The 26,721-nt window shown below is 44.5% G+C and overlaps 1 protein-coding gene across 1 annotated transcript in view; it reads left to right on the forward strand.

Annotated features, from left to right (window-relative positions):
• Nucleotides 1-25,511, forward strand: part of FARS2 (phenylalanyl-tRNA synthetase 2, mitochondrial) — a 334,052-nt gene extending 308,541 nt beyond the window's left edge. The window contains 1 exon segment of the mRNA XM_067562627.1: nt 25,150-25,511. Coding sequence (XP_067418728.1) covers nt 25,150-25,288 — 139 coding nt within the window. The 3' untranslated portion in view covers nt 25,289-25,511.
• Nucleotides 25,512-26,721: the final 1,210 nt, after the last annotated feature.

Here is a 26,721-nt window from a genome sequence, read left to right on the forward strand (position 1 = left end):
GTCCAATAAACTACACATTTATCCTGCTCATAAGTTCCATAATGGACTGAAAATTGCTTTTCTCTTTATTGAAATATTTTATTAAGGAAAGACTAAGTACATAACATATGACTTCAATAAATATATTGTAAAACATTTATAAACAAGATTTTACTATTCTTAATTTTCAGGGTTCATAATAGACATTTTATTCCAGCATGCACTGTTACTCCCGCGCCACCCAAATTAACTTTGAAAGGCTGTGCAGTATAATAATAATAATAATTAATAAATCATACTTAGGATTAGAATCCAATCCTGCAAAAATGCTGCATTAGGACTACTCACATGCATAAAGTTAGGCACATGCATTAATTAAGTGTTTGAAAGACTTTGTGGTTCATTCCATCTGAGGATCTCAAAGCTGTTTACACACACTAGCTTATTAAGGCTTTCAGTATCTCTGTGATTGGTGTGGTTAGTGCTGCAGAGAGTGCTGTTAAGGCTGCTCAGTGCTGCTGTTCTTGGAGCTCTGTTGTCAGCTGCATGAGCAGAGAATGCAGCTTATCGATTAAGCAGACCTTAGCGTTGCTTATAAGAAAGACCATAGGCTTGGTTCAGTGGCAAAGACACTCTGTCAGGTTTATGGTCGACAAAGCATGGTACTAACATCCCATTGGAGCTACAGGTGAACTAACACGTGTATGCCCACAACAATGGAACCCGCTCAGTCAGCACACCAGGGTAGCGTCCCCTCAGAGAGTACGAAGATGACCCTCCCATGACTTCTTCTTTCATACACTGATACAAACAAGTTATGTATTACACTCCAGATGTTGTTAGTTACCACTGTTATACCTTGCACCTGCTACAAAACAAAATGTCCTTATCCATTATCCTGTTATCCCCTCTTTAAGTTTACGATGAATTGACGTGTTCTTGTACCATTCTGTCTAGTCTTTTAGGAATGTGTTTACATAGTTATTTGAGAGGTCTGTGTGTTCCTGTACCATCCTCTCCAATCAAGAATGTGTTTACTCAGTGTTAGTTAATATCTGGTGTGTTGCTATTTTGCCAAGATCGGGCCTACTCTGGTTCACAGCCTTTGGTTCATACTGTTACTTATGCTTAGGGCTCCAGCAAGGCCTACAATTGGTTAGTAAGTATCTTTATCCCCACTGAGAACAGGGAGATAAAGTTACTTGTTCATGATCATATAAGTCTTTGTCAGCAGCAGACTTCCAAAATCCTAGGCCTGTACTTTAACTTCTAGACCATACTTCCCTTTCTCTGACACAACTAGTGTAGCCAGATAAGAGTGCCATTAAGTAGGAACTAGCATGTTTGTCTACCAGGCCATAAAATTATCCTTAGCTCCTGCTCTCTCTAAAACTGTGTGGTTGTGCATTATGCATTTATTTGCTGGCCATGAGAATTGGAGTGGTATTGCATCAAACAGAATAGAAGGGTTACTACCTGTAGAAAAATAGGACCTCAGGAAAAGATCTATAGAATTTTTAATAGAAAATTATTACCTTGCTCTGAAATTCTACAGGATCGTATATAAAAACACGTATACAAAAGAGAATTCTCTTTTAAATTCTGTATAACTTCTATAGAATCCTGCTAAATTGCTATAGAACCTAATTAGCTTAACCTCTATCTAATGTTTTTCTATAAGGGGACATTATATGGAGTTTAAAGCTACAATATCTTGTGCTAATGTAGTAGCAAAGGCTTCCAGATAAAAGTCTGAAATGTGCTGCTTTTCAAGTAATTGCATTATAACTTTGCCCGTTTGTAGGTGATATTCTGAAACAGGACAATGAGGTCTAGAAAAGAGTCACGTCTGAACTCTGTTCTTGGGCAGGCTGAACAGCTGAAGAGTAAGATTCCTCTTAAAAAAATCTGACATCTGTGACCTGTCAGAAATGATATATGGATCAGAAATACAGGCACTCACCCAGATGATGAAATAGACACTAAAAAACTAGCCTGCAAAACATGAAAAGTATGTGAAGATACTGGAGAATAAACGATTGGATCAGAGAGCAAACCAAAATGAAGGACATTTTTAGGACTATGAAAAAGCTAAAGAAGCAACGGACTGGCCATGTCTCAAAAGAACTAGATGTAAATTAGAGATGGAAAAGACCTATTATTGTATATCAGTTTCCATCCCTCTTGTTATGCAATGTAAATAATGAATGCATCCTTTTATTTTTAGAAATACACTTTGCTGTTTTCACACCGTAAATGATTGTAGAATAGAATACGCTCTCTCTTAGTTGGACTACACTTCCAGTGGCATGGAAAGCAGTGTGTGCTGCCAACCTTCAACATGGAGAGAAGCAATGAATAAGAGTTGGTGAAATTGAAGATAGATGTAAAGTAGTGGTCTCTGTCTAGGTCCTTACATGGCTTCTATCTCACGGTAGTATCTGAGCATCTTCCAGGACCTCTTACAAGCATGCGAAAGTCATTAAAAGCAGCATCTAAGATCTACTTGATATTAATCTCAGAGAAAAGACAAAAATACAAGATTGGGTTTAGGATGGAATAATAATACGATTCCTCTCGGATTTCATTTATTATTGGGAGGCCTGTCTTTTCCAGGAAGATGCAGCAGTGCTTTCCATGAAGTACTTGCCTCTTGCCAAGTAGCAGAGACCAAGGTTTCTTTGGCCAATTCCTGCAGTCCTTGCATGAGTTCTTTGATATATTTACATTGGCGTTGCATAAGGGAGTAACAGATGCAAACCAAACACGCAGCAACCAAGTAGGCCTTCTGTAAATCTACTAATGAGAAAAGCAGAATTACAGTGGTTGTCATTAAAAAGTCAACGTTTACCCACAGTGGTACTGCAGCTATTACCAGTCACAGGCTTGCAATTGCTATGGCATCTGAGGTACCATTATAATAGTAAGAATCAACTTTCTCCACTGATGTCCATACAAGGACACCTGCAAAGGAAACTCCTTTTATATGAACTGCACTTTATGCTGTGAAACCATCAAATTTCATTTTACTAAAAAATCTATAAAGAAGTGTATTTATTAGTAAATATCCATTTTCACCACCCAGTTTGTTGTTTTGTCCCTTTTCTGAGTTTTTATAGAAAAGTTAAAGCAGTGCTTTTCCTCCTTCACGCTAGGAGGGATGAATGAGCTGCTGTTACTCATTGCTCCTCATGCAATATATCTGCTCCTTGGCTGATGTAGTCTGCGACAGCTGAGTTGACACTTGAGACTCTGCAGACTGCACTGGCGCTGTGACTTAAGAACCTTGGCATAACTGCTTGGAGGAATCTGCCCCCCTCCCTCAAGGATACTTGGCACTGTGCTGCACTGTGAATCAATGGTAAGGCGATTCAGCACAGTCACCTGGGATGTGCCAAGCACTGAGTTATTGATTGTTCTGGATAAACTCGGTGCCCTAATCCAGGAGCTCGAAATCATAAAAGAGGAAACTCTTTGATCTCTCTCTATTTTTTAATATGGTTGGTTTGTGCCAAAGGACACAAGTCATCTTTGAAATATTTTTTAAAATATAAATGTGGTATTTCTCCCACTAATCACCCTTACGCCGGGTGAAAGATAATAGAGTCCTCAGACTAGCTCAGCCCTGAGCTTTTGCTTGAGCAGTTACTCCTGAATGAATTATGTCCATGGTGGTGCTTTTGTAATTTAGGTCCTTTTTACATTAAAAGCTGAACTCGTTTAGCATCTCAGTTTGATTGTGGAAACTGTCCTAAGAGGTGAAGGATCAGTGATTTATGTGTAGTGCCCAACATCCCTCTCTCCTGTCTTCATTTTATAGTGAGATGATGTCATATCAGATACATCAATGCAATGAACCTGCTGTATTTTTCTCCAAACGTTAAAAATCCATGTTAATTTCATGCCTCTGAAATCTGAACCACAAGACATCTTTAATTAAAAGATAAATGGCAATGAGTTAATTTTTAATTATTCATTTTTATTCTTGAAAACCTATATATATGCATGCTCATTTCCTTTTACATTTTAATCACAAGGAAAACACTGTCTCTGGAAATATGGATTTCATATTCTATTCAAATCAACCCAGTGTTATAGGATAATGACTCTACAATTCACTGAATCCAATTAGCAGCTTTGTAGATGCTTATGCAAAATATCTAATAGCAGAGTTTCATAGTAGCCTTAATTTGATTATTTCACATTCACAATCTACCTGTTCATTAAAGAGCAGCCATTGCATTCTATCAACAAAGGACTGATTAACAGGGTAGCTTATTATTAGGAAGACTTTTCTTTTTCTCTCTCTCCCTGGCCACTCCACTTAATACCTAAAAACCAAACAGTCAGCCGAGGTCAATGTTTCAAGACATGGGAGAATACTTAAAAGCAATGATTTGGAAGAGATTCATTTTTAATGGAAGTCATTTCTTATGCATTGCTGCTATATTCAATTAAATGCTGAAAGAGAGAGTGTGCATGTGCAGATCCTGGAAAGATATATCTGCATTACAGATCAAATCTTAGCTCTTCGCTCACATAGAATTAAATTCACTCCAGTGCAGAGGGCCAATGTAAGACTACACACCACTTAAGCCCCACTTAAGTGTTTGACATAGGGCTTCAGCGGTAAGTAGAAACTAGCACAAGCCTCCTGCACTGTTTCGAATTTCATTTTCCATTTCCATAGCTATTTTAATTCCTCACCCCTTTCTATGCCCAATTACACACATTTATTAATTTTCCAACCAAGCGTGTGTATCATCCTTTTACTGAAATATGATTTGACTAGCTGCTTCTGCTGATTAATTTTAGAAACATTCCAATTGGGGGAGAGGGGATCATTGTTTTGAAGACAGTTGACCAGCTTCTCAGCTGGTGTAAACAGACACAGCTCCATTGACTTCAGTAGAAACAAAACAATTTACACCAGCCATATTTTGGGATCATAAGGCTGTTTTTCCTAAACCTTGTTTTACATTTAATGTATGATTTGTCTGTCTGTGAACTTGGGAGTAAATGAAAACAGACATAGGCTGAAACAAAAAGCCCAGATCCAAACATTGTGAATTTTGGATAGTTTGCATCTGGATCTGGACTTTGTCGCTGGCCTCTGAACCTGATTCCAATGACACACAGATTTCACTGTTTTGGTTCATACGGAATTTTTGTGATGTACATTGGGTTTGCATTGGTAAAGTCAAAATCAAACCCTCTGTCTCTAAAGTGAGCTAAACTAACCCCTTCCTTCCCCAGTCCAAAAATGCACAAATTTGCGAAAGTTCAGATCCAGTTTACAGTTCTGTGATTATGGCCCATCTCTAAATTAAAGGAATGTCAGGTAAATTTTGTCTTAATGAGTCGGTCATTTGCCTCAAATTTCCTCTTCCCTTTAAGTCCGACACAGCCGCATACAAATGCACCCTTAACCACTCAGACTTATCTTTCCAATTTGTCAGTAGGTGTGTAGTATATAATTCTACCTTGAGGTAAAGTAGAGGGCAAACTCCGTTGACTTTAATGGGCTTATGCCAGGGTTACATTTGGTTCAGTGTTTTTCAGTTATGTACCTGTAATCTCAGAAAGAGGATCTTATTATTCATTTTGTAGCACATTACTTTTCATGGAAATCTCACTCTCAGAGATCCTGGTATGTGAGGCCAAACATAATACCCTGCAAGATGCTGTATCTAATACATGATGAATGTCAAGCTCTTTCATTAATTCTCTGTTAGGAGTTAATCAATCACATATCAAGAGCTTAGTTTTTGGGGTTTTTTTTTAAAGATGGAGAAAATGCATTTCCCAGCCTATATTTAACAGTCTTCCTCAATTCATTCTCCAGTTTGGGGAACAATATATTATGCTTCTCTCAAATCAATCAATTTATGAAGCATGCCCCCACTAAAACACTTTTTCTTACAATAGGTGTGGAATGATCAAAATTCATGTCTTGCTATAACTTAAGCAATATTGCTAGAGTTAATTAACAAAATAGCCTTTGCAAGCATGAACGTGTGTGTGTGTGTGTGTGTGTGTGTGTGTGTGTGTGTGTGTGTGTGTGGATATAAACATTTACGTGATTTTTTTGAGCAGATCCTCAACTAGTGTAAATTGTCATGGCTGTATTCACTTCAGAAGAGTTATGACAGTTCACACCAGCTGATGATCTGCCCTGCCTTGCCTTCAAGATGCAGGTTCCTTGGGAGCTATGACATTATGGCAATGTCTACACTACAGTTTATGTTGGCATAACTTATGTTGCTCATATAACTATAGATAAACAGGACACAGCAAGAGGAATATTTAACAGCAAGACATTGTTTTACTGTGCACTAGCAATGGTCTAACCTACTGGCCCTGGGTCTTCCTTACTTGTGGACTGTTTCTCAGTCGTCTTCACGAGGCAACGATTGTCAGAGAAACAGTCAGGTCCAGTTTCTTGTGACTGGCTATGTGGAACTGAATTGTCCTCAGGGAAGGAAAGTATTATCAAGGAGCGGAATCTCTGTAGTTCAATAACAAAGCTGGTTCGCTATATTAATGGCCATGAAAAAAAAATGGCCATTCTGAAAAAATATCTTCTTTTACGGGGAAAAGGGAGAGCTTTAAAAAAAATAAATAAACCAAGTAAAAAATACATAAAATCAGTTGAAAATACCACTTATTTACATCTCTTTCTGGAAAATTTCCACTCAGTTTCACTGGAAACCAAAAAGTAAGTTGATGGGTGAAAAACTATAAATACAAGCATCTTATAAACTTTCTTGTAGCACTGTAAGATGCCCTCAGGAGAGCTGGAGAAATATTCTGGCTGCATAGTTTTTGATTATTTTGAATGTTCTCTAATTTCTATATCAAAAAAGGCAAAGGAATTTTTTTTAACCTAAGCGTATGTCTACAAAGCAAAAAAAGACCTGTGGCAGTGAGTCGCAGAACTGGGTCAGCTGACTTGGGCTTGTGGGGTTTGTGTTGCAGTGCTAAAAATAGCATATAGCCATTCAGGCTTGGATGGGAGCCCTTCTCTGTAACTGCAAGGGGAAGGGTCTTGGAGCCCAGACTCCAGCATCAGCCCAAATGTCAACACTGCTATATTTAGCCTCCTAATGTGAGCCTGAGTCAATTGTTCTGGGCTCTGAGACTCACTAGCATGGAGTTTTTTGCTGTGGAGATGTACTCTGAGGCCTGGTCTACACTGCAAAATTAGGTCGATGGAATGCGTCTTCCGTCGGCCACACAATGTATGTATCCCCACTGGCAGGTCTGTTTCACCGACCTAAATCGCGGGAAAGTTCAACTTAATAAACCCACCCCCGCAAGAGGCGTAGCGCTGAAGTCGAATTGTGTGGGTCGAATGAACAGCAGTGTAGGCAGAGCATTGCATAAATCGATGTCATTGGCCTCCGGGAGGTATCCCACAATGCTCTGCTGTGACCACTCTGGACATTTGCACTCTGCTGCACCGCGGTCATGTACACAGGAAACAGTCCCTCCCCTCAAGCCCTGGGAAATTTTGAATTCCCATTTCCTGTTTGGTCAGCGTGGAGAGAGGTTGGCAGAAGAACTGTTCATGGCAACTGCACTCCCCAAACACGCTCCTGCCTGGAGTCGACTTGAGGTCTTGGATCTCATCTGTCTGTGGGGCGAAGAGTCTGTTCTGCCTCAGCTCCGAGCCAGCAAAAGAAATTTGGATATCTACAAGAAGCTATCACGCAGCATGTTGGAGAAGGGGCACAAGAGGGATGTGCAGCAGTGCCGTGTTAAAATCAAAGAGCTGAGGCAGACGTATCAGAAAACTAGGGAGGTGAACAATTGTTCTACTTCGAGTGATTCCTCATATCCATTCCAATATAGGTGTGTGCGCGCCCCGTGCACTGGTTCCCGGAACTTTTTTCCCCTTAACAAGCCTCGTAGGGCCGGCTCAGGCGTGCCCTACGGGCCCTCAGTTCCTTCTTTCTGCCCGTTGATGGTTGCTGGAATGTCTGCCTCTTGCTAACAGCAAGCAGCTTCCCCGTTGTTCATTGTTGATTACTAAATAGTTGTTAAATATAGCAGTTTAGTTTGAATAGTTAAGTTAGATAGTTAGAACAATAGGTAGTTAGCCCTCAGGGGCTTATGGTTGGGCCATGCATGGCTCAACCGGTTTCAAGTCCTATGCCGCTTGCGGCAAGGCTTTTCCAGTGAGTGACCCTCACGACCGCTGCCTCTGTTGTCTTGGAGAGCAGCACTGAAAAGACAAATGTAGGATTTGCAAGGCCTTCAAGCCGCGTACGCAGAAGGAGAGAGATGCGTGCTTGAAGGCCATCCTGGTGGAGTCCGCCCTCCGGCCGGACTCCGAACCAGCGCGATCCCCTACAGCACCGAGCGTCTCCTCGGTGTGAAGCACCCCACCGGCACTGGAGTCGTCCCGTCAGCAACCTTCAGTGCCGAGAAAGAAGAAGCAGCAAGAAACCACCCACAAGGACTCCCTCATATTGCCTGTCAGGCTGGGGGCTAGTCAGGAGATGCCCCAGCCACGTGCCGTGGAGACTACTCCCACAATGGCATCTCCCTGCAGGGAGCCTCCCCCAACTGCTGGTGGTGGGGGAGCACCCCTGCAAGGGCCGTCGAAGCCGCAGGCGTTCGCTGCGGCACGCGCCCTAATGGGCATGCCCACACCTCCGGCCCCCCCTCAGCCGAGGGCGCAGGGACCGGTGTCTCGGGGTAAACCCACGCTGGGTGGCCCCAGTGGGTGGTCGAGACAGGAGTCCAGGTCTCCCCCCAGATGGTCACAGAGGGTAGAGAGTGCAGGCTCCCCTCCCAGCTCCGATTGAGTCGTCGAGCTCCTCGACACCAAGGGTGTTCTAGAGGCTCACACACAAGGCGACATCGTTACAGTTCCGCCTCTCGCACCCCGGCACCGAGTCCTGTATGGCACCGGTCTCAATCCCTGGCACGCAGCCCGGCGCGGATCCCGATGCCTGTGGAGACCAAAAGTGCTCGGCACCGGTCCAGATCCCCGGCTTGCAGCCTGGCGCGGATCCCAGTGCCCGACGACGCAAACAAGCAACGCCAGCGCGACTCCCAGCACTGGCAGAGACTCAATGGCACCAGTCCCGATCCCCGGGCCGTAGCCTGGTGAGGATCCCGGTACCGAAAGACTCGGCATTGACGGCGCCTCTGGCACCGCGCCACCGGTCAAGATCCTCGGTGTCAGAGCCGGGGCGGAGATGTCACAGCCGGCACTGCTCCTGATCTCCTAGGGGCAAGAGCCATCGCAAGACCTCGGCGCCAAGGCGGAGATCCTATTCCACCTCCTCCAGCCGCTCGCTCCCCCACCGGTACCGCAGGTGTCGGCACCAATGATCCTCCTCATCATCTCTGAGCAGGTCGTCGACGAGGGCTGGCCGGGACCACAAGCATCGTAGGCACCACTCCAGTGGCTCAGAGTCCCGTGCCCATCAGGAGGCTTCCCAGTCGGCACTGTTGCCGGCACCAACGTGGCCACAAGGACCTTGGCAGTGGCCCTACTGAGGGTCTTGGGGGCCCAGATGGGCCAGGGTACAGTTTCGGTCCAGTCCTCAGTGGCCCAACCAGCACCCCCCCTCCGAGCCAGCCAGACAAGGGCCATTCCTCGGAGGAGGAATCGGACCCTCAGGAGGGTCCCTCCACAGGGCCCCTCCCACAATCCTCCTCGTCTTCCCCTGACGATGCGGCCGACAGGGACCATAGGGCGCCCCTGCCTGACTTCAAGGCACACCAGGAACTGCTTACGAGGGTGGCCAGCAACTTGAACCTGGAGCTCAAGGAGCTCTCTGAGGAGGAGGACCCCCTCTATGGTGTGTCAGGGTCAGCAGGGCCATCCAGAGTCACCCTGCTCTGGCAAACCCCTGCCTCAGTTGCCCCTACATCCAAGGACGCTGAGGGGAAATATTATGTTCCCGCAGAGGGGTTAGAATTTCTATACAACCACCCTGCTCCGGGGACTCTCGTGGATGATGCCACCAACCAATGAGACAGGCAGGGGACCCAGGGCAATACCCCCAAAAATAAAGATAATAAAAAGCTAGACCTTTTCGGCCGCAAGGTCTATTCTACGGGGGCCCTGCATCTGAGGATCGCCAACCACCAGGCACTCCTCGGCCGTTACAACGTGAACCTCTGGTCCTCCTTGCAGAGGTTCGCTCAGGGATTGCCACAGGACCAAGCAGCGGACTTTGCCACGGTCATAGAGGAAGGCGCTGCAGTGGCAGGGGTGGCCATACAAACAGCCAGCGATGCAGCAGACGCCACTAGCAGAGCCATGGCTTCGGGCATTGTGATGCGGTGGTGTTCCTGGCTACAGTCATCGGGACTGTATCAAGAGGTCCAGCAGTCCATCCAGGACCTGCCTTTCGATGGCCCTGGCCTCTTCTTCAAAAAGACCAATGACAAACTGCACGCCCTAAAAGACTCCAGGGCTACATTGAAATCACTAGGGCTATACACCCCTCAGGCCTCGAGGCATCAGTCTCGGTCGCAAGCCCAACGCCAGCCCCAGCCTGCCCCTAGGCCGCCTCCCAGACCCGCTCAACCCAGGAGGGGTCGGGACAGATATAGACTGCCTAACCGGAGCGACCACCAGGGATCCTCGGCGGGTCCCCAACAAGGCCCAGCCAAGGGGCATAACAACAAGCGGCAATTTTGATGGTGCGCCCGAGGGTGGTACTTTCACCGTCCCACTGGGTCTGACCCTGTCGTTCACACACAGACTCAGACTGTACTACACCAAGTGGCAAAACATCATCTCAGACTGCTGGGTCCTCGGTGTAGTCCGCAGGGGCTACGCCCTTCAACTCACGGCCTTCCCCCCAGACTCTCCCCCTACCCTGTCCATCTTCAGGGACCCCTCTCACAAGCAACTCCTCATACAGGAAGTGAACTCTCCTCCTCCTCCTCGGAGTTGTGGAAGAGATTCCTCCACAGGAAAGGGGAAAGGGATTTTACTCACGATATTTCCTCATTCCCAAGGCAAAGGGTGGCCTAAGACCCATATTAGACCTCTGCCGTCTGAACAAATTCATCAGACGCCTCAAGTTCCGAATGCTTTCCTTAGCCTCCATCATTCCCGCTCTGGATCCAGGGGACTGGTACTTGGCTCTCGACTTAAAGGATGCTTATTTTCATATGACTATCTTTCCCGGTCACAGATGGTTCCTCCGGTTTGTGGTAGCTGGCTGCCACTACCAGTTCTTGGCCCTGCCCTTCGGCCTCTTGTCTGCCCCCAGGGTGTTCACAAAATGCCTGGCGGTGGTGGCGGCACACCTGCGCCACAGAGGGGTTCAGATCTTCCCCTACCTGAATGACTGGCTGATTCGGGGCAAGTCCAAGGCCCACGTGACAAACAGCCTGGCATTCACCTGTGCGACATGCACCAGACTGGGGCTGCTTGTCAACGAGCAGAAGTCTACTCTCACCCCAGTGCAGCGCATAGACTTCATCGGGGCCACTCTGGATGCCACTCAGGCCAGAGCCTTCCTCCCACAGCCTCGCTTCGAGGCGATGACTGCCATAATAGACAATCTCCACAGGTCCCCCACGACGACGGCCAGGCACTGCCTTCAGCTATTGGGACACATGGCAGCCTGTACGTACATGGTGAGGCTGGCTCGCCTCAAACTCAGGCCTCTCCAGGCGTGGCTGGCCTCAGTGTATGCACCAGCCAGGCACTCGTTGAACAGAGTGGTCACGGTTCCCACTCAGGTACTGACCTCCCTGGATTGGTGGAGGGACCCAGGGGAGGTACTGAGGAGTGTCCCCCTCAGAGACTTGGCACCATCAATAACTCTTATCACGGATGCCTTGGATGTGGGCTGGGGGGCCTACATCAGCAACGACCTCAGCACCCAGGGGCTCTGGTCGGTACAGGAGGGGTATCTCCACATCAACATCCGGGAGCTCAGGGCAGTCTGCCTGGCCTGCAAGGTGTTTCTCAGATTCCTGAGGGGCAGGATGGTGCAGGTCCTCACGGACAACACAGCAGCCATGTTTTACATAAACAGGCGGGGGGGGGGGCGCGCTCTTCGGCCCTTTTCCAGGAGGCCATTCAACTTTGGGACTTTACGGTGAGGCACGACTTCCAGATATCTGCCTCTCACCTCCCGGGGGTCAGGAACGATGAGGCGGACCACCTCAGCAAGTCGTTTCTACCGCGCCACAACTGGTCACTGCACCTGGAGGTGGTGACTTCCATTTTCCACAAGTGGGGTGTTCCCCAACTGGACCTGTTCGCGTCGTCCTGGAACAGGAAGTGCCCGAGGTTCTGCTCGCTCCGGGGTCACGAGCCGGGCTCCATCTCTGACGCGTTCCTTATAGATTGGATGGGAACCCTCATGTATGCATTTCCCTCCGTTCCGCTACTGCCCAAAGTCCTCTTGAAGATCAAGAGGGACAAAGCGGACATCATTCTGATCGCCCCAGCCTGGCCAAGACAGCACTGGTTCAGCATGTTGCTGGACCTGTCCATCACCACGCCGATGCCGCTCCCGAGGCGTTACGACCTGCACTCACAGGACCAGGGTCGCCTGCTGCACCTGGACCTGGACTCCCTCCACCTGACGGCATGGAGAATCTCTGGCTGACGGACAGAGAGAGCCTGCTCGGTGCAGGTCCAACAGGTTCTGCTGGGTAGCAGAAAACCTTCCACTCAGGTGGTGTACCGAGCTAAGTGGAAGCGCTTTACCTGTTGGGCGGAGTCCCAGGGCATCCCACCGAGCTGTTCGCCCATACAGGCGATTTTGGAGTCCCTGCTCCACCTGAAGCTGCAGGGTCTAGCTCTGGCCTCCCTGAAGATGCACCTGGCAGCCATCTCGGCCTTCCACCAGCTGATGGAAGGGAGGTTGCTATTCTCATCAGTCAGGTTCCTTAAAGGGGTGGAGAGGCTGTATCTGCAGATCCATGACACGGTGCCTCCCTGGGATTTGAACCTGGTCCTCGCCGCTCTGATGGGACCCCCCTTCGAGCCCACGGCTACATGCCTGCTGCTCATCCTCTCTTGGAAGGTAGCCTTCCTGGTGGCCATTACATCAGCTAGGAGGCTCTCCAAGATAAGGGCTTTGACCTCGGAGCCCCGCTACACTGTCTTTTATAAAGACAAGGTGCAACTGAGACACCACCCGGCCTTCCTGCCTAGGGTGGTGTTCCAGTTTAATTATAACCAGGATATCTTCCTCCCTGTGTTCTTTCCTAAACCGCATGGTTCTGAGGAGTAGCGGAGATGGCACTCACTGGACGTGAGATGAGCCCTGGCCTACTACATCGAGAGGACACAGCCATTCCGGAGATCAACGCAGCTGTTCGTGTCAGTGGTGGACCGGATGAAGGGCTCACCTGTCTCCACCCAGTGCATCTCCGCCTGGATCACTGCCTGCATCTGGACCTGCTAAGAGCGGGCAAAGGTGCCGCTTCCAGGAGCTGTGACAGCGCACTCAACCAGAGCCCAGGCCTCGGCGGCGGCCTTCCTGGAAAGAGTGCCTGTGCAGGACATCTGCAAGGCAGAGACTTGGTCGTCGGTCCACACCTTCACGTCCCACTACGCCATCATGCAGCAGGCGAGAGAGAACACGGGCTTCAGCAGGGCCATACTGATGAGAGTAGCTCGACGCTGACTCCTACCTACCTCCAAGGTATGGCTATTTAATCACCTATATTGGAATGGTTATGAGCAATCACTCGAAGATAGAAAACAGGGTTACTTACCAGTAACTGTTGTTCTTCGAGATGTGTTGCTCATATCCATTCCACACCCACCCTCCGTCCCCACTGTCGGAGTCGGCAGAAAGAAGGGACTGAAGGCCCGCAGGGCCGGCGGCGCCTCATATACTGCGGCATGAGCGCAGCACTCCTGGGGCGCCTGAGCTGGCCCTACAGGGCTTGCTAAGGGGAGAAAGGCTCTGGGAACCAGTGCACGGGGTGTGCACTCACCTATATTGGAATGGATATGAGCAACACATCTTGAAGAACAACAGTTACTGGTAAGTAACCCTGTTTTCTGGCTCGTCACCAAAGACGTATTGCTTTTTTGAGGAGCTGCATGCGATTCTTGGCGGTGACCCCACCACTGTACCACCACGCAGTATAGATACCTCAGGGGAATCCAAGTCTAGGATGAATGATGATGGATCTGTGGACAAGGAGGAGGTAGAGGAGGCGAGTGGGGTATCTATTCTCCTGAAAGCTAGGAGTTATTTGTTACCCCAGAGCAGCCCAGCCAGATGAAGGAAAGAGTGACTGACCGAGATGCCTGGGGAAGGCACATCTGGTGAGTATGTACGGCAAATCTCATTTGTTGGGGTTACATTCCCAGTCCAGCTTCAGATTACAGTGAAAAAAATATTGTGCGTGGTGGTGGGGATGGGCTTCCTTGTTGTTGGTCCACTTAAGCAGAGGGTTGCCCCTGGAAAATGCTATTTATGTTCACAGGGATGATCCAAGAATCCTCCATGGATATCTCCAAGAAACTTTCATGTAGGTACTCTGCAATCCTTTGCAGAAGGTTTCTAGGAAGGGCAGCCTTATGTCTTCCACCGCAATAGGACGCCATTCTGTTATTAAATGTTCAGGCATCATCATGAAACACAGCATAGCAACATAAGGACCAGGCCTGTACACAGATGCTTGCAGCAAATCCTCCCTTTCCACCTGTGTTACCCTCAGGACATCACACAAGGATCACTACTGGCATTTCAAAATCGCCAATACTTAGTTTTTGGTCAGGGAAGAAAGTGTCCACTTGCATCTCTTTGAACAGACCTGAGTTCCTAAAGATGCCCGCATCATGCACCTTTCCAGACCACTTCACACTGATGTCGGTGAAGCATCCCCCGTGATCCACAAAGGCCTTCAACATCATGGAAAAGTATCCCTTTCGGTTTATGTACTTTGTGGCAAGGTGGTTGGGTGCTAAGATAGGGATATGCGTGCTATCTATCGCCCCAGCACAATTTGGGAACCCCATTGTGGCAAACCTGTCCACTATGTCCTGCAGGTTTCCCAAAGTCACTACCCTTCTTAGCAGAAGTCTGTTAATGGCCCTGCACACTTGTATCATAGCAGCTCTCATGATGGATTTACCAACTCTGACCTGATTCCCAACTGACCAGTAGCAGTCTGGTGTTGCTGGCTTCCACAGAGCGATGGCCACTCGCTTCTCCACTGTCAGAGCAGGTCTCAAGAGAGTATTCATGCACTTCAGGGCTGGGGACAGTTCTGCACAACGTTCCATGAAAGTAGCCTTTCACATACAAAAGTTCTGCAGCCACTGCTCATCATACCACACCTTCATAATCATGTGATTCCACCAGTTAGTGCTTGTTTCCCGGGACCAGAAGCGGCGCTCCACTGGCTGCAACTGGTTCGTGACAGCCTACAGCAAATGGGAATTGTTTAGTTCTATGGCTTGTAGCAGGGCGGCTTGAGTAACGTTGCAATTTTCCGCGCTGTGGCTCCTGTCTCAGTCTTCGAAATACTGCAGGATAAGTTGTGAGGTGTTTGTGATGTTCACAATGATAGTTTAGAGCTGAGTGGGCTCCATGCCTCTCCAGCAATGGCATAGAGGTGGCAGAGATTGAAGCGTTTCAAAAAATGGCACAAAAAAGCATTCATCTGTCTGTTTGGGACAAGAAGGGAGAGGGAGTGAGGATGTTGCATCATGGGAGGATGACAATCTTTCCAAAAATTTCCCTGCGGCTAGTTGCACTGTGGGATAGCTACCCACAGTGCACTAGTTCCATTATCGATGCATGGGGATGCAATCCCCCAAAGCAGTGAGCGTGGTGTGATCACGCTCCTCCAATTTCTTAAGTTCGGCGGTGAAGGTTGAATGAAATTAAATCGACTTCACTCCACAAGTGTAGACATACCCTAAGTGTCTGCTGACTTCACAAGTCCCCACTTTCCTCTTCCTACTCCTATGCTCATGTTGGTTCATCTCATCTTTTATCTCCACCACCAGCAACCCTTATTTGTCCCCATGGTAAATTTTAAAGAATGGAATTAGCATGACTCTTGCAAAAATTGCACATTTGATTATTATATCTCTTTTCCTTTCCCTTCTACTGTCTTGTCTATTGTACATGCGTGGACAGTGCCCACACAGCAACCCATTTTGTTCATGAGATGCTTTACAGCTTACAGAGAGGAAGGATGGTCCAGTAATTAGGAACCTACCCTTGACTTGGGAGACTTTGGTTCAAGTCCCTGCTTTCTGCGTAACCTTGGGCAAGTCAGTTAGTCTCTGTATACCTTGCTTCTTCCTAATATGTGCTTTAAAAAGAAAAGGGCAGGAAGGTCATAACATTTCCCTACATCACAAAAGTGTTGTGAGATAAATACATTACAGATTGTGAATTGCTCAGATGTCGTGGTGATAAGGGCCATATAATACCTAACATAGATAGCTTTCCCTAAGTTCTTGTACATTGGTTCGCACTATAAGGCCTGATCCTGATAGTTTGTCTAATTAAACCTAGTTCTTCTGATTAGTTATTTATTTATATTGCAGAAGTACCCAAAGAGGAAAGCCCAATAAGGCCATTCACAAACCAAGCTATGATTGGTGAGAAGTGCCGTTTGTGTATTAGTGTATACTACAGTTCCCAACTTACTGTTTACGTTACTGATGGTCTCAAAGGAATGGTTTGGCCTTATAGTGCTTTGTTCTGTGATGGCATCTGAACATAGCTGCCTTTTTATCTATCTCTATTTTATAAAAGCTGTGCATCTGTGATGTATGTAACAGTCACTGTCTATTTTTGGTTAAGCCAGATGCACAGTTCTGGTCACGAGAGAGCTGTTGTTCTTATACTGTTGGAAGTGACCGACTTTTCTTCATATTTATTGCCACAAGACACCTTTCTGGCAGAACTCTCTTCAAGTTTGGAATTTGGTTTCCAGAGTTAACGCAGTGATGGCGTCTTGTTTAATAGAAAATGCCTGAGCACCTGCTGCCCCTCTGATCCAGCCTGGCTTCTTTCTCAGGAGAATGAATTGTTTTCACTCCTCTTATAAATTCTCTTTTTACTCCCTTATCAAATACATTTTTAACTTGACAGCAATATTATTTTTAGTAATACTTTTTGTAGCCTTCAGTATTAACATGTAGCTGACAAAATAAAACCAACCTGCTGCTAAAAATTTATACCTTTTTTCTTTGATCTTTTATGAAAAAGATTAAAAAATATTCCACTACACATTTTTACTATAAATGTTTCATCCGGCATTTAGAAGAGTCCAGTTCCGTCTCTCTTGTAGGATTTGTTCCCACTGTTGAGAAAGCATGTCACTCTTGGGTTCATGTAGATGGCAATTAATTTGCCAACGGTTGGAGAATTTTGAACTGCTTTGAGGTTCAGTAATAGGATAATTGTTGTTGCTATTTTCGTAGGATCAGACTGTGTTTGGTCCCCTGCACAAGTGTGTAAAGGAGATAGAAGGTATGAGGCACCTTTTTCCCCTTCTCAGTGGCATCGCCTGAACAGGCAGGTAAACATGGTGTCTGTGTGCTCAAGGAGTGCAAGAACTCTGCAGAGCCAATGTAACTGCTATCACTAACTTCTACAAATGGGTTGTGAGCCTGCCCCACCTCTGTTTCAAGAAGAGTGGGCATTGCATCCTCTCTTAGAGTAGTGTAGTGGTTGTGTGCTCCCAGCACTTTGCACAATGCCCACCCAGAGCTCCCATTAGGGTCATAGACCTTCATCCATATGCAACAATCCAAGCTTTAACTAGTTGGGAATTAGGGACCTGAGAGAAATGTAACAGGAAATCAGAACTGGGAAGTGGAAAAAGGAGAGTTGGTCGAAAAATAGGGTCGTTCCTCCTCTCAATGGAAAACTTTGATTTTTCTGTGAAAATCTGAAAAAGAAATGTTTTGGCCAAAACCCAAAATATTTCAATTCAGGATGCTGCCAGTATGCCTCATGGGAGTTGTATTTATGCTCTTATTGTACTCTATAGGCTGTATTTCCTGGTCAGATTTCATCAGTCATGACAAATCACAGGTGGTGTATCCTGGGAGTCACTGGGTGTGGTGCATCATGGGAGATATAGTCCACCCAAAGAGTCTGGACCCGAGGGGGAGTCAGAACATGAGGTAACTGAGCCACAACTCCCATGAGACATTGTGGCAATGTATCAAAATCAAAATACTTCAGTTTTTGATCAACATTTTTCAGTTTTTGGGTGTTCAGGTTTTTGACAAAAAAATCAATTTTTTTCTTAGAATGCAGACCCTTTTCATAAAAACTTTAGTTTTGTTGAAAACCTAGTTTTCAGTCAAAACAGTTTCACTGAAAATTATTTACCAACCCTAGGGAAAAGTGAAGCTCCACAAAATTGTGAGCTGCACATTCAATCTGTCATTCTGTCTTGCCTATAAATGAATGATGGATCTCTCTGCCCCCTACTCCCTTTCTCTCTCCCTCTCTCCCAACATCCAGTCATTGTGTTATCTAGTTCTAGTGCAAAATTAAGGGTCCCAAATACTTTAACCAAAGAACATTCCTCTGTTTGCTACAATGAGGCTGTTACTCAAGTGGATGTTGTGTATTCTTATTTTTGTTGCAAAGTTCTCTTCTTTCTTTCTTTCTTTCTGGAGATGGTTCATGATGATGATCTTCCTCAGCCCAGTTCAGAGTGAAATAGTCCAATGAGGCCATCTCATTTCAGCAACATCCTAGTGTAAATCCAGATGGAATGGAATCTATGGTATTGGCATGAGTCAAATGCTGTTGTAGTTTTATCAACCCCACTTAATCAGTGATCTTGCCTAGGAAAGGGAAATTGGAGATGGCGTGACAGCTGGTGTGGGTTTCAGAATCCAGCACTGACTGCTTGAGAGCTGGTCTGAGTATTGCTTCAGGGTGGTTGGTTGATTGCCTTCCACAGAGGGATTGGTTATTTGATTCAGAAGCAAGTGTAAATGCTCTTCACTGGCTTTTGCCATCCATGATCATTCCTTGGATTTTCATATTTTCCTTTGGTCTGATGGGCCAAACACCTGTCAGAGAGAGTCTATGTATATTTAATCCTGTCTCAGCCTGGGGAGATGTACTAAATTATCTCTTGAGGTCTCTTCCAGCCCTACATTTTTATGATTCTATGAAACTCCATAGGGGATGGTTACTGTTTTTTGTATCAGGTATACTTCATTCATGCAATTAATGGATTCAGTTAATTTTTCAGCAAAGAAGGATGAGTGGTCTTTATAGAGGGAGGTGCGTGGGTGCGAGGATGGGTTGAGGCAGTCAGGGTTGATTTACGCAGTGTTTTACGCATTATAGGTCAGGTGGCCATAACATTATACCAGGGAGGAAAAAGGTTCTTTTGGTTTCTTGCACAGAAGAGTTTACAAGAGTTCCTTTGGCTTTTGTTTGTATATTATAGAATGGGTTTCTCACTATTGATGATGTAGCTTTCTGCCTTCCTGTTTCATCTGACAGAGTTTCAGTAAACCAGGATGATCTGTGTAGATAGGGAAAGAAGGTGTTTTGGGGTCAAAGCATGGATGGTTGTGGACACCAGATGGTTGTTGTGTTCCACTAGACTTTCAGTGAATCAGTCTGGCAGCTGAGTGTCTTTTTCCTCGAGGGCATACAGATGGTGTTTTAGTAAAGTGCCTTTTTTATTATAATACAAGAACCTGTCTGTATCTTTCAGCACCCAACACTTTAAATGCTACAGCTATGTAGACATGGAAAGTCAAGATCCAAACTTCCCCAACTACAGTGTGTTCAGATACTAGACTGTGTTTCAGACCCATCTTTATGGCTGTATAGAAGTTTTGTTTATTATTGATCAAGGATCTTAAAAGTTTCTGAATTTGTGGTTAGTTCCCATTATCTTAACGAGGCACAATACTAGGTATAAATGTGTTTTGCTTCTGGAACCCATAACATATTTTCTTTCCATCTCTTAATAATCTGCTGGTTGATGTATGACACAATATTTGAAATTTAGCTCTATATTAAGATCTTGATTTAAAAGAAAATTAAACTGAGAGAAAGATTAGGTAGGAGGCTCAGAGATTGGTAATGAGGTACATACGGAACACTCATGTCTGGATCATGAGTTCAAACCTAATCCAGGTTAGCAGTGAGGAAGAAGTCATCATCTGACTAAAGGCAGTGAAATAATTTATTATCTCAATCCAGCTCCTAAGTATCTGCCTCAGTAATAAAATCACCACCACAATCATCAGCTTTATTTGGCAGCCTCATCTGGAATGAGCATCCTTGGAAACAAGGCTACCTTTCTACCGGATGAGGGCTGAGCCATGTTGGAAGGGCAGTGCAGTGGCAGCTTTCAAGACCATTCCCATGCTGTACGTTCTGTGGATTTATTAGAAAACTTTATTTTCCGAGGTTGTCAATCCAGTGTCTTTCACCAGCATCAAGTTCACTTTAAATTAACAAAAATATACTATAGGACACAATGTGCTCTTTCCAGAGAAATGGGATATCTACATTTGAAAGGACTAATGAGAGTGCATCTTAGGATAAGGCCTTTTATTCAGTGAATTACTGGTTGCTATATTCCACATACATATTACTGCGGTAATTGAATTATTTGCTGTTGACAGCATGGTATATTACACAAGGCTTTTGCCATTTTCCATGTTGTGATTCCTAGCAAAGAGCACTATTTGTCAATTTTAAATGTTATAATATGACATACACTGGTTATGTATACTGTGGTTGTGGTATATGTGGTTTGAAAGCATGAAGCTGAGAGGAAGGAACAATTATCTGTTGTCTGTAACATTTCATACTGTATCTTTATTTTCTTTATACTCCAGCCCTAAAAGAAGTGAGTAGAGTCAGTGGGGAAAGAAACTTTGGCTAGTATAACACTTTCAAGCTCAACTCTTGGTGGGGTGGAAGATCTGGTCCTGTGAGGCACTATAAGCACATGCATGCGTACATACACACACATTAGGGTGACCAGATAGAAAATGTGAAAAATCGGGACGGGGTCGGGGGTAATAGAGGCCTATATAAGACAAAGCCCTGAATATCAGGACTGTCCCTATAAAATCGGGACATCTGGTCACCCTACCCACCATTGACTTTGTCATGAGTCTTTTGGTGGGAACAAATATCCCATTTCTACAATGTCCGTGGGAGTTGATCCCCTCAGGACTCCGTAGGAACAGACCAAAAGAACTCAGTCTTAAATTGTTACATGCCCTAACTCAGATTCCTTTTCCTACTCAGACTCCAGGCCTGAAAGAAAACAAAGGTACATTATGAAATGCTACCAGCAGCACAGAATTGCTCTTTCCTCCCAACTTCATGCCTGAGGCCCTTGGAAAGCATCCTCTAAACATTATCCAGCAAAAGTTACAATTCACAGTGCTATAAGCAAGGGCCATTATTTTTAATGCCTTCCTATTTTTAAAGAGTAATTTGTAAGTGATACAGTATCTAAATGTTTGGGTAATCTTACAGTCTAATATTTCTGCCATGCTCAGCTCTGAAACCCAAACTACTATTGAAGCAGTGTTTGATCCATATTGCAAAGCCAGAATGGAAGCCACATAGTAGTTCATTGCCTGTGATAATATTCCCAAAATAGAACGGATCCATCTCCTGCACATATGATTCCTTGGAAAGACATTCTTATATACAAAATGAAACCTTTTATTTGCTACCTAAGTTCTACAGCATTCTGTATGTACTTGGAGCACATCTTCTGTGCTGTGATGTTTGCAGTAGGCGTGATGTACAGTATGAATGTATATCTGGGAAAATATCATGAAAATCTTTACTCAGGGCATAAAGCACTATTGCTACTGCTGAAAATTCCTTATTGCACTTCTTAAAGGAGAGACAGGAATCCTGAGGTAACCAGGTTGATCTACATATAGATCTAGCTCTTTCAATTACACTGTGTAGGAAGGGGCTTAATATTAGAGGATGTAGTTAGTAGGTAGCATTGGTAAACAATAGTACTCTTTTGCTCACTCTGTCTCTGTGGGTGATTATCCTCCTTGCTCTCCTGTTCCCTGAAATAAATGTAGCAGTCTAGACAAATGTCCATGTCTGTATTATCTCTGTCCCAGGTATGCACAGTAGTTGTACGTGTGTAGCTGCAGAACGCTCCATGCCAATTGCTTTATTTAAGATGGATGCGCTATGAAAAGAAAGTAGAATACAGTTAAGAAATATTTTTTCCTGCTCACTGTTGTACTTTTATCTCCCATCTCAAACTTCTGAGAGGTTTGCTTGTTACAGTGCTGCATGTTGATAAAACAGTGCTTTGTCCAGTCCCAGGCATTTGTTCTTTGTGCAATCTTTTTGGGTTGCTCTGTGTTATACTTTTGTCTAACAGCTGGGTCAGGTTATCCAGTTGCTGTACTTGCAGATATTATATTTTGTTGGTGGTGACTTATGGCATCAGGTACAGTTTTCTAGCCTGTACTTAAAACATCCTTCAGTGGACATCTGTGGCAGGGACTTCACATAAGGGGAACTAATGCTGGCTTTAATTGCCTGAGATGCTTTTTTATTCTGGGCTTTTATAATCCTTTGGCTTGATTCTGATCTCATATTGGTTTTACATTGACTTAAATAGGGTTATTCCTGAGTAAGGGAAGAATCAGGTCTTGTGTGTGAGTGTGAGCGAGCGAGCAAGCTATGACTGTAATTCCTGAAAAGCCAAAGCTGTTCCCACCAAAAATGCATGAAATAATATTAGATATTGTTTCACTTCACTGTTGTTCATTAAATGCATCCATGTTTTCTCTTGTGGCATCAGAATACTTCACTGTCTTCCTGCTACTTTTTCCCTTTGAGCAGTGCTTCACTGTGTTTACTGTGCTTCATTACCTGAAAGCTGCAGGCTGGTGCAGAGTAGACTGTGACATTAAGATCAATTAAAGCCTAATGAAAGGAGAAAGAGGCTGTGTGATTGTAAACCATATGGAATTGTCTGATTGTGCAGTTTAGGTAAATAATGTCCACTGCACTCAGTGTTAATCTTCTACGTTTGTTTACCTGGTGAAGCTGCTGTCCCAGTTCTGTGGCTTAAATTTCCAGCTGTTTGAAATATAGATCTACAGACTGTAACATGGGGCTATAGCATTGCATTCAGGATGGACTTGATTAGGCAGGAGGCTCAGCTTTCTGAAGTTCAGTGTGCATCTCCTATTGAAGTAACATTTAAAAAATATCCTTTATACTCCTTTTCTCTAGTTAGCAACAATCTCCCAATAATCCCAGCTAAAAAGAGGGGGGAAGAGGTGTAACATACAAGCAAAATTGTCAGTGTGATACTAGTCACATCTTAATAGTTACTTCTTTGTTTGAATCGTTGTTTGATCTTTATGTTTTTTAAATTAATTGCACTAAATGTGATTCCTCTACAATTCAGCCCCTCTCCTGTTTCTCCCACTCCAATTCCCAGCTTCAGTTCTAGCTATCAAAGCAGCCTGCCTGAGCTGCTCTGCACAGCCACTAGTCTCTCCTCATTTAAATCCCTCCTGAAGACACACTTATTGCATAACACCTACAAGAAGCTAGTTAAGTCATCTACAGACCTATTTCATGTCTCTGTATCATGAAGGAACTGCTCATCTGCACTGAATGAAGGGCGTGAGTGGTGAAGGGGGACAGCATAAGGACATGGGACCCAAAATAAGCGTGTCTTTTTAAACCCTATGGTCAGAGACGACCAGTTAATCGCTTTCTAAGCACTTGCCCTTGTCCACACTAAGGACAAAGTTCTGATCATATCATATTAGCTAAAACATGGTTACCTGGTTTCTTATGTGGTACATATTCCAGGCCTGAGGCTCAGGGCCATAATTGCATCATTTTTAAAAAGCCTTTCAGCCAAGGGTAAGGTTACTAAACAGCAAGTGTGAAAAATTGGAATGGGGGGGTAAGGGGTAATAGGCGCCCATATAAGAAAAAACCCTGAATTGTGGGACCGTCCCTATAAAATTGGGACATCTGGTCACCCTAGCCAGGGGTCTCAAAAGCACTTTCCATACAGTAATTATTGAAGCTGCAAAATGTGAGATAGCACAAAACCTCATCCACAACCTCAGCTAGTATCTTTGAGCTTAATTTAAGATGCTAGGTAATATGTACAATAATGATGTCAGTTCAGTTGTTGCAATTCCTTTCCAACAATGTAATCATAAACCAATACAGTTGGTTGGTCTCTGTGGATTGCTGGTCACGTGCTCAAGTACCAAAGCATACATGGTACAGTGGTACTCAGGACAAATGCAACACTGCTGCTTGCTGTGGTGTGTGTAGCTACATCCATGAAAGGAGATGTCATTCTGTTTTCTGTGTATTGCACCTTCAAATGCAAAGGAATCTTCAGAGGAACAGCTCTGAAGCAGCTGCCATTTTATTTTTCATTTCAGATACAGAATGTAAGGGTTCACTATGCACACTTTTTCTATCCCACTGTCTCATGTGGAGACTTCATATTTGTTCTTTCTTTCTTTCTTTTCTGTAATCTGAAATAGAAATAATATTCTGGACTAAAAAATACATGTTTTTCTCTTTGTGTTTGGAAAACCCTTAACTAGCAGTTGCAGCTGCTAGTGGTTGCAACAACTGAGCTGAAGCAAGGTGGTGTAGTGATTTGTGAAACACATCACCGTGGCTAACAGTTTTACTTGCTAGCACTGTAAGATTGCCAGTTGTTTTCCTGCTTCTGCAACTCTTAAGACCCATTAGACTGAGATGTAGTGAATGAAACCCCTTGTTTTCCTAGGTGTCGGTGTTAATCCTTTCACTGTTGTGTTCTTTTGTCTTCACTTTCCATTGGAATGTCAGCATAGTGACATACACAGGGCATGTGCCGAGCTGACACGTATTTAATTCGACAGTCAAGTAGTTGTTCCAGAACATTTTTCAAGATGGAGGAATGGTAGTAGGTGAAAAGTGAGGTGACAATCCATCAGAGAAACAAGTGAGATTATGAAATGGATTTTACTTAAATCCTCTGTGTAGATTTAACTTACTTTCAGTCCTGACTATCTGCACTGTGTATTTTAGCATTAAATTGATAATTTAAGCAATGAAAAATAAAATCAGAAATATTTGGTATGATGGGGAAGTGTTTGCTATGATGTATGTGTGTGTGTGTGTGTATATATATATATACACCTGTATCTTCTTGTTTGTTTTCTAGGACAAAGAAGGTCAGCCATTGCTATCGTATCACTTACCGTCACTTGGAGAGGACTCTGACTCAGGATGAGGTGCACCACCTTCATCAAGCCATAGAGGAATCAGCAGTACAAGAACTGGGAGTGGAGGGCAGATTCTGAAACCCTTGCTGTGACAGTCACGATTACCGGGGATGTTATTTTTTTGTAAAGAAAGGAAGAGATTTTGTGGCTGAGCATAGAATTTGGAAGCCTTTTGATTAATGGGCAGTGGTAGAACTTTCAGATCATAAAGATTACTATTGAGAAATCATTGACAAAGCACTTGTCCCTTATTTTAAGAAAGGGAGGGAAAAAGCAATAAAGTAAGATTTCCCTCCTGTTACATTAAGAAATACTCTGCCTGGTTTTCTGTGTTGTTAATTGGTCCCTGGGTTCCATTAAAGTGTAAACACTTGGCATCATTTCTGTGTTGACAGGATTTTCCATCCACGTAATGAGTGAAGCAAAACGGAGACACATTTTAGCTCTAAATAGAAAAACTATTCACTCTTCTTCCTTTTGTCCCCCTTTTTATAAAAAGGGCACATTCTGCTTCAAGAAAAACGTTCATGAAATATGCCTGCAAAGTTTGGATACAGATCCAGGTGGATTGCTCTTGGATTTTGGTTTGGCCTGGTTCAGAGGAAGGGACAGATATGGAGTGTGGCTGTAGGTGTAGATCTGAATTTTCACAGTGTGCTGGGTGTTTGGATGTGGCTTCTGGTCCGGGCTCAGAACAAACCAAAGAGAGCCTCTCATCTTAACACTTTTAACTGCATGTGTTTCACGTGCAGAGAGTCTGCTTCAAATCAATGTTTCTAGTGTGTGTACTATGGCAAAAATTTCCATTGCCCGCATTGTCAACCAAAGATTGATATCACTTGTAGGATGGAGGAGGGAAGTACTCATTATTACAAGGCCCTGAATTGCAGAAATATGCAGGTCCTTGAACTCCCATAATGTCATGCTTCTTAACAGAAGTCATCCACTGAAAGACATGACCTTTGTGGGAGAAAGCAGATCTTTGATGGACCCCCTTGTAGTTCAGTCACTTTATTGGATGCTTACTTCTTTCATGACAGGTTATAATAAGCAAATTTTGGCAGTGGAAAGACACTTGGAGGCCTGTGGAAATTTTCAAATGGTCTGATAAATACTTGATGAAGCACTCAGATGCAGATACGATAGTGTGAGCCCTTGTTCTTGCCTGTAATTGTATTTAATATGGTCTTGCAGGTTACTTACCAATTTGCTGGCTCTTCAAGGAACGTTGCCTCCTTCAGGAAAAGAGGCACAAAAATCAGTGTATTAAGAACCATCCAACATTGCTTTATATCTCCTCAAGAGACTACTGAGCAGTAAACATGTACTCAACCAGAACAAGCCAGCAACTAGCATAGATGGGACATGAACGGAAAGCTCATTGTAATTTTGTTAGTCAACAGATTTAGCTATATAAACAAATTCTAACCACTAATTCTAAACCACTATTGCACTACCTAAATAACTTGATTATAAAGACAATATACTAGATTTTTTTCCTACAAGGCAAT

This window comes from Emydura macquarii, unplaced genomic scaffold (genome assembly GCF_026122565.2).
Source record: "Emydura macquarii macquarii isolate MOO-44397 ecotype Brisbane River unplaced genomic scaffold, CSIRO-AGI_Emac_v2 contig_2452, whole genome shotgun sequence".
In the NCBI taxonomy this organism is placed as follows: Eukaryota; Metazoa; Chordata; order Testudines; family Chelidae; genus Emydura; species Emydura macquarii.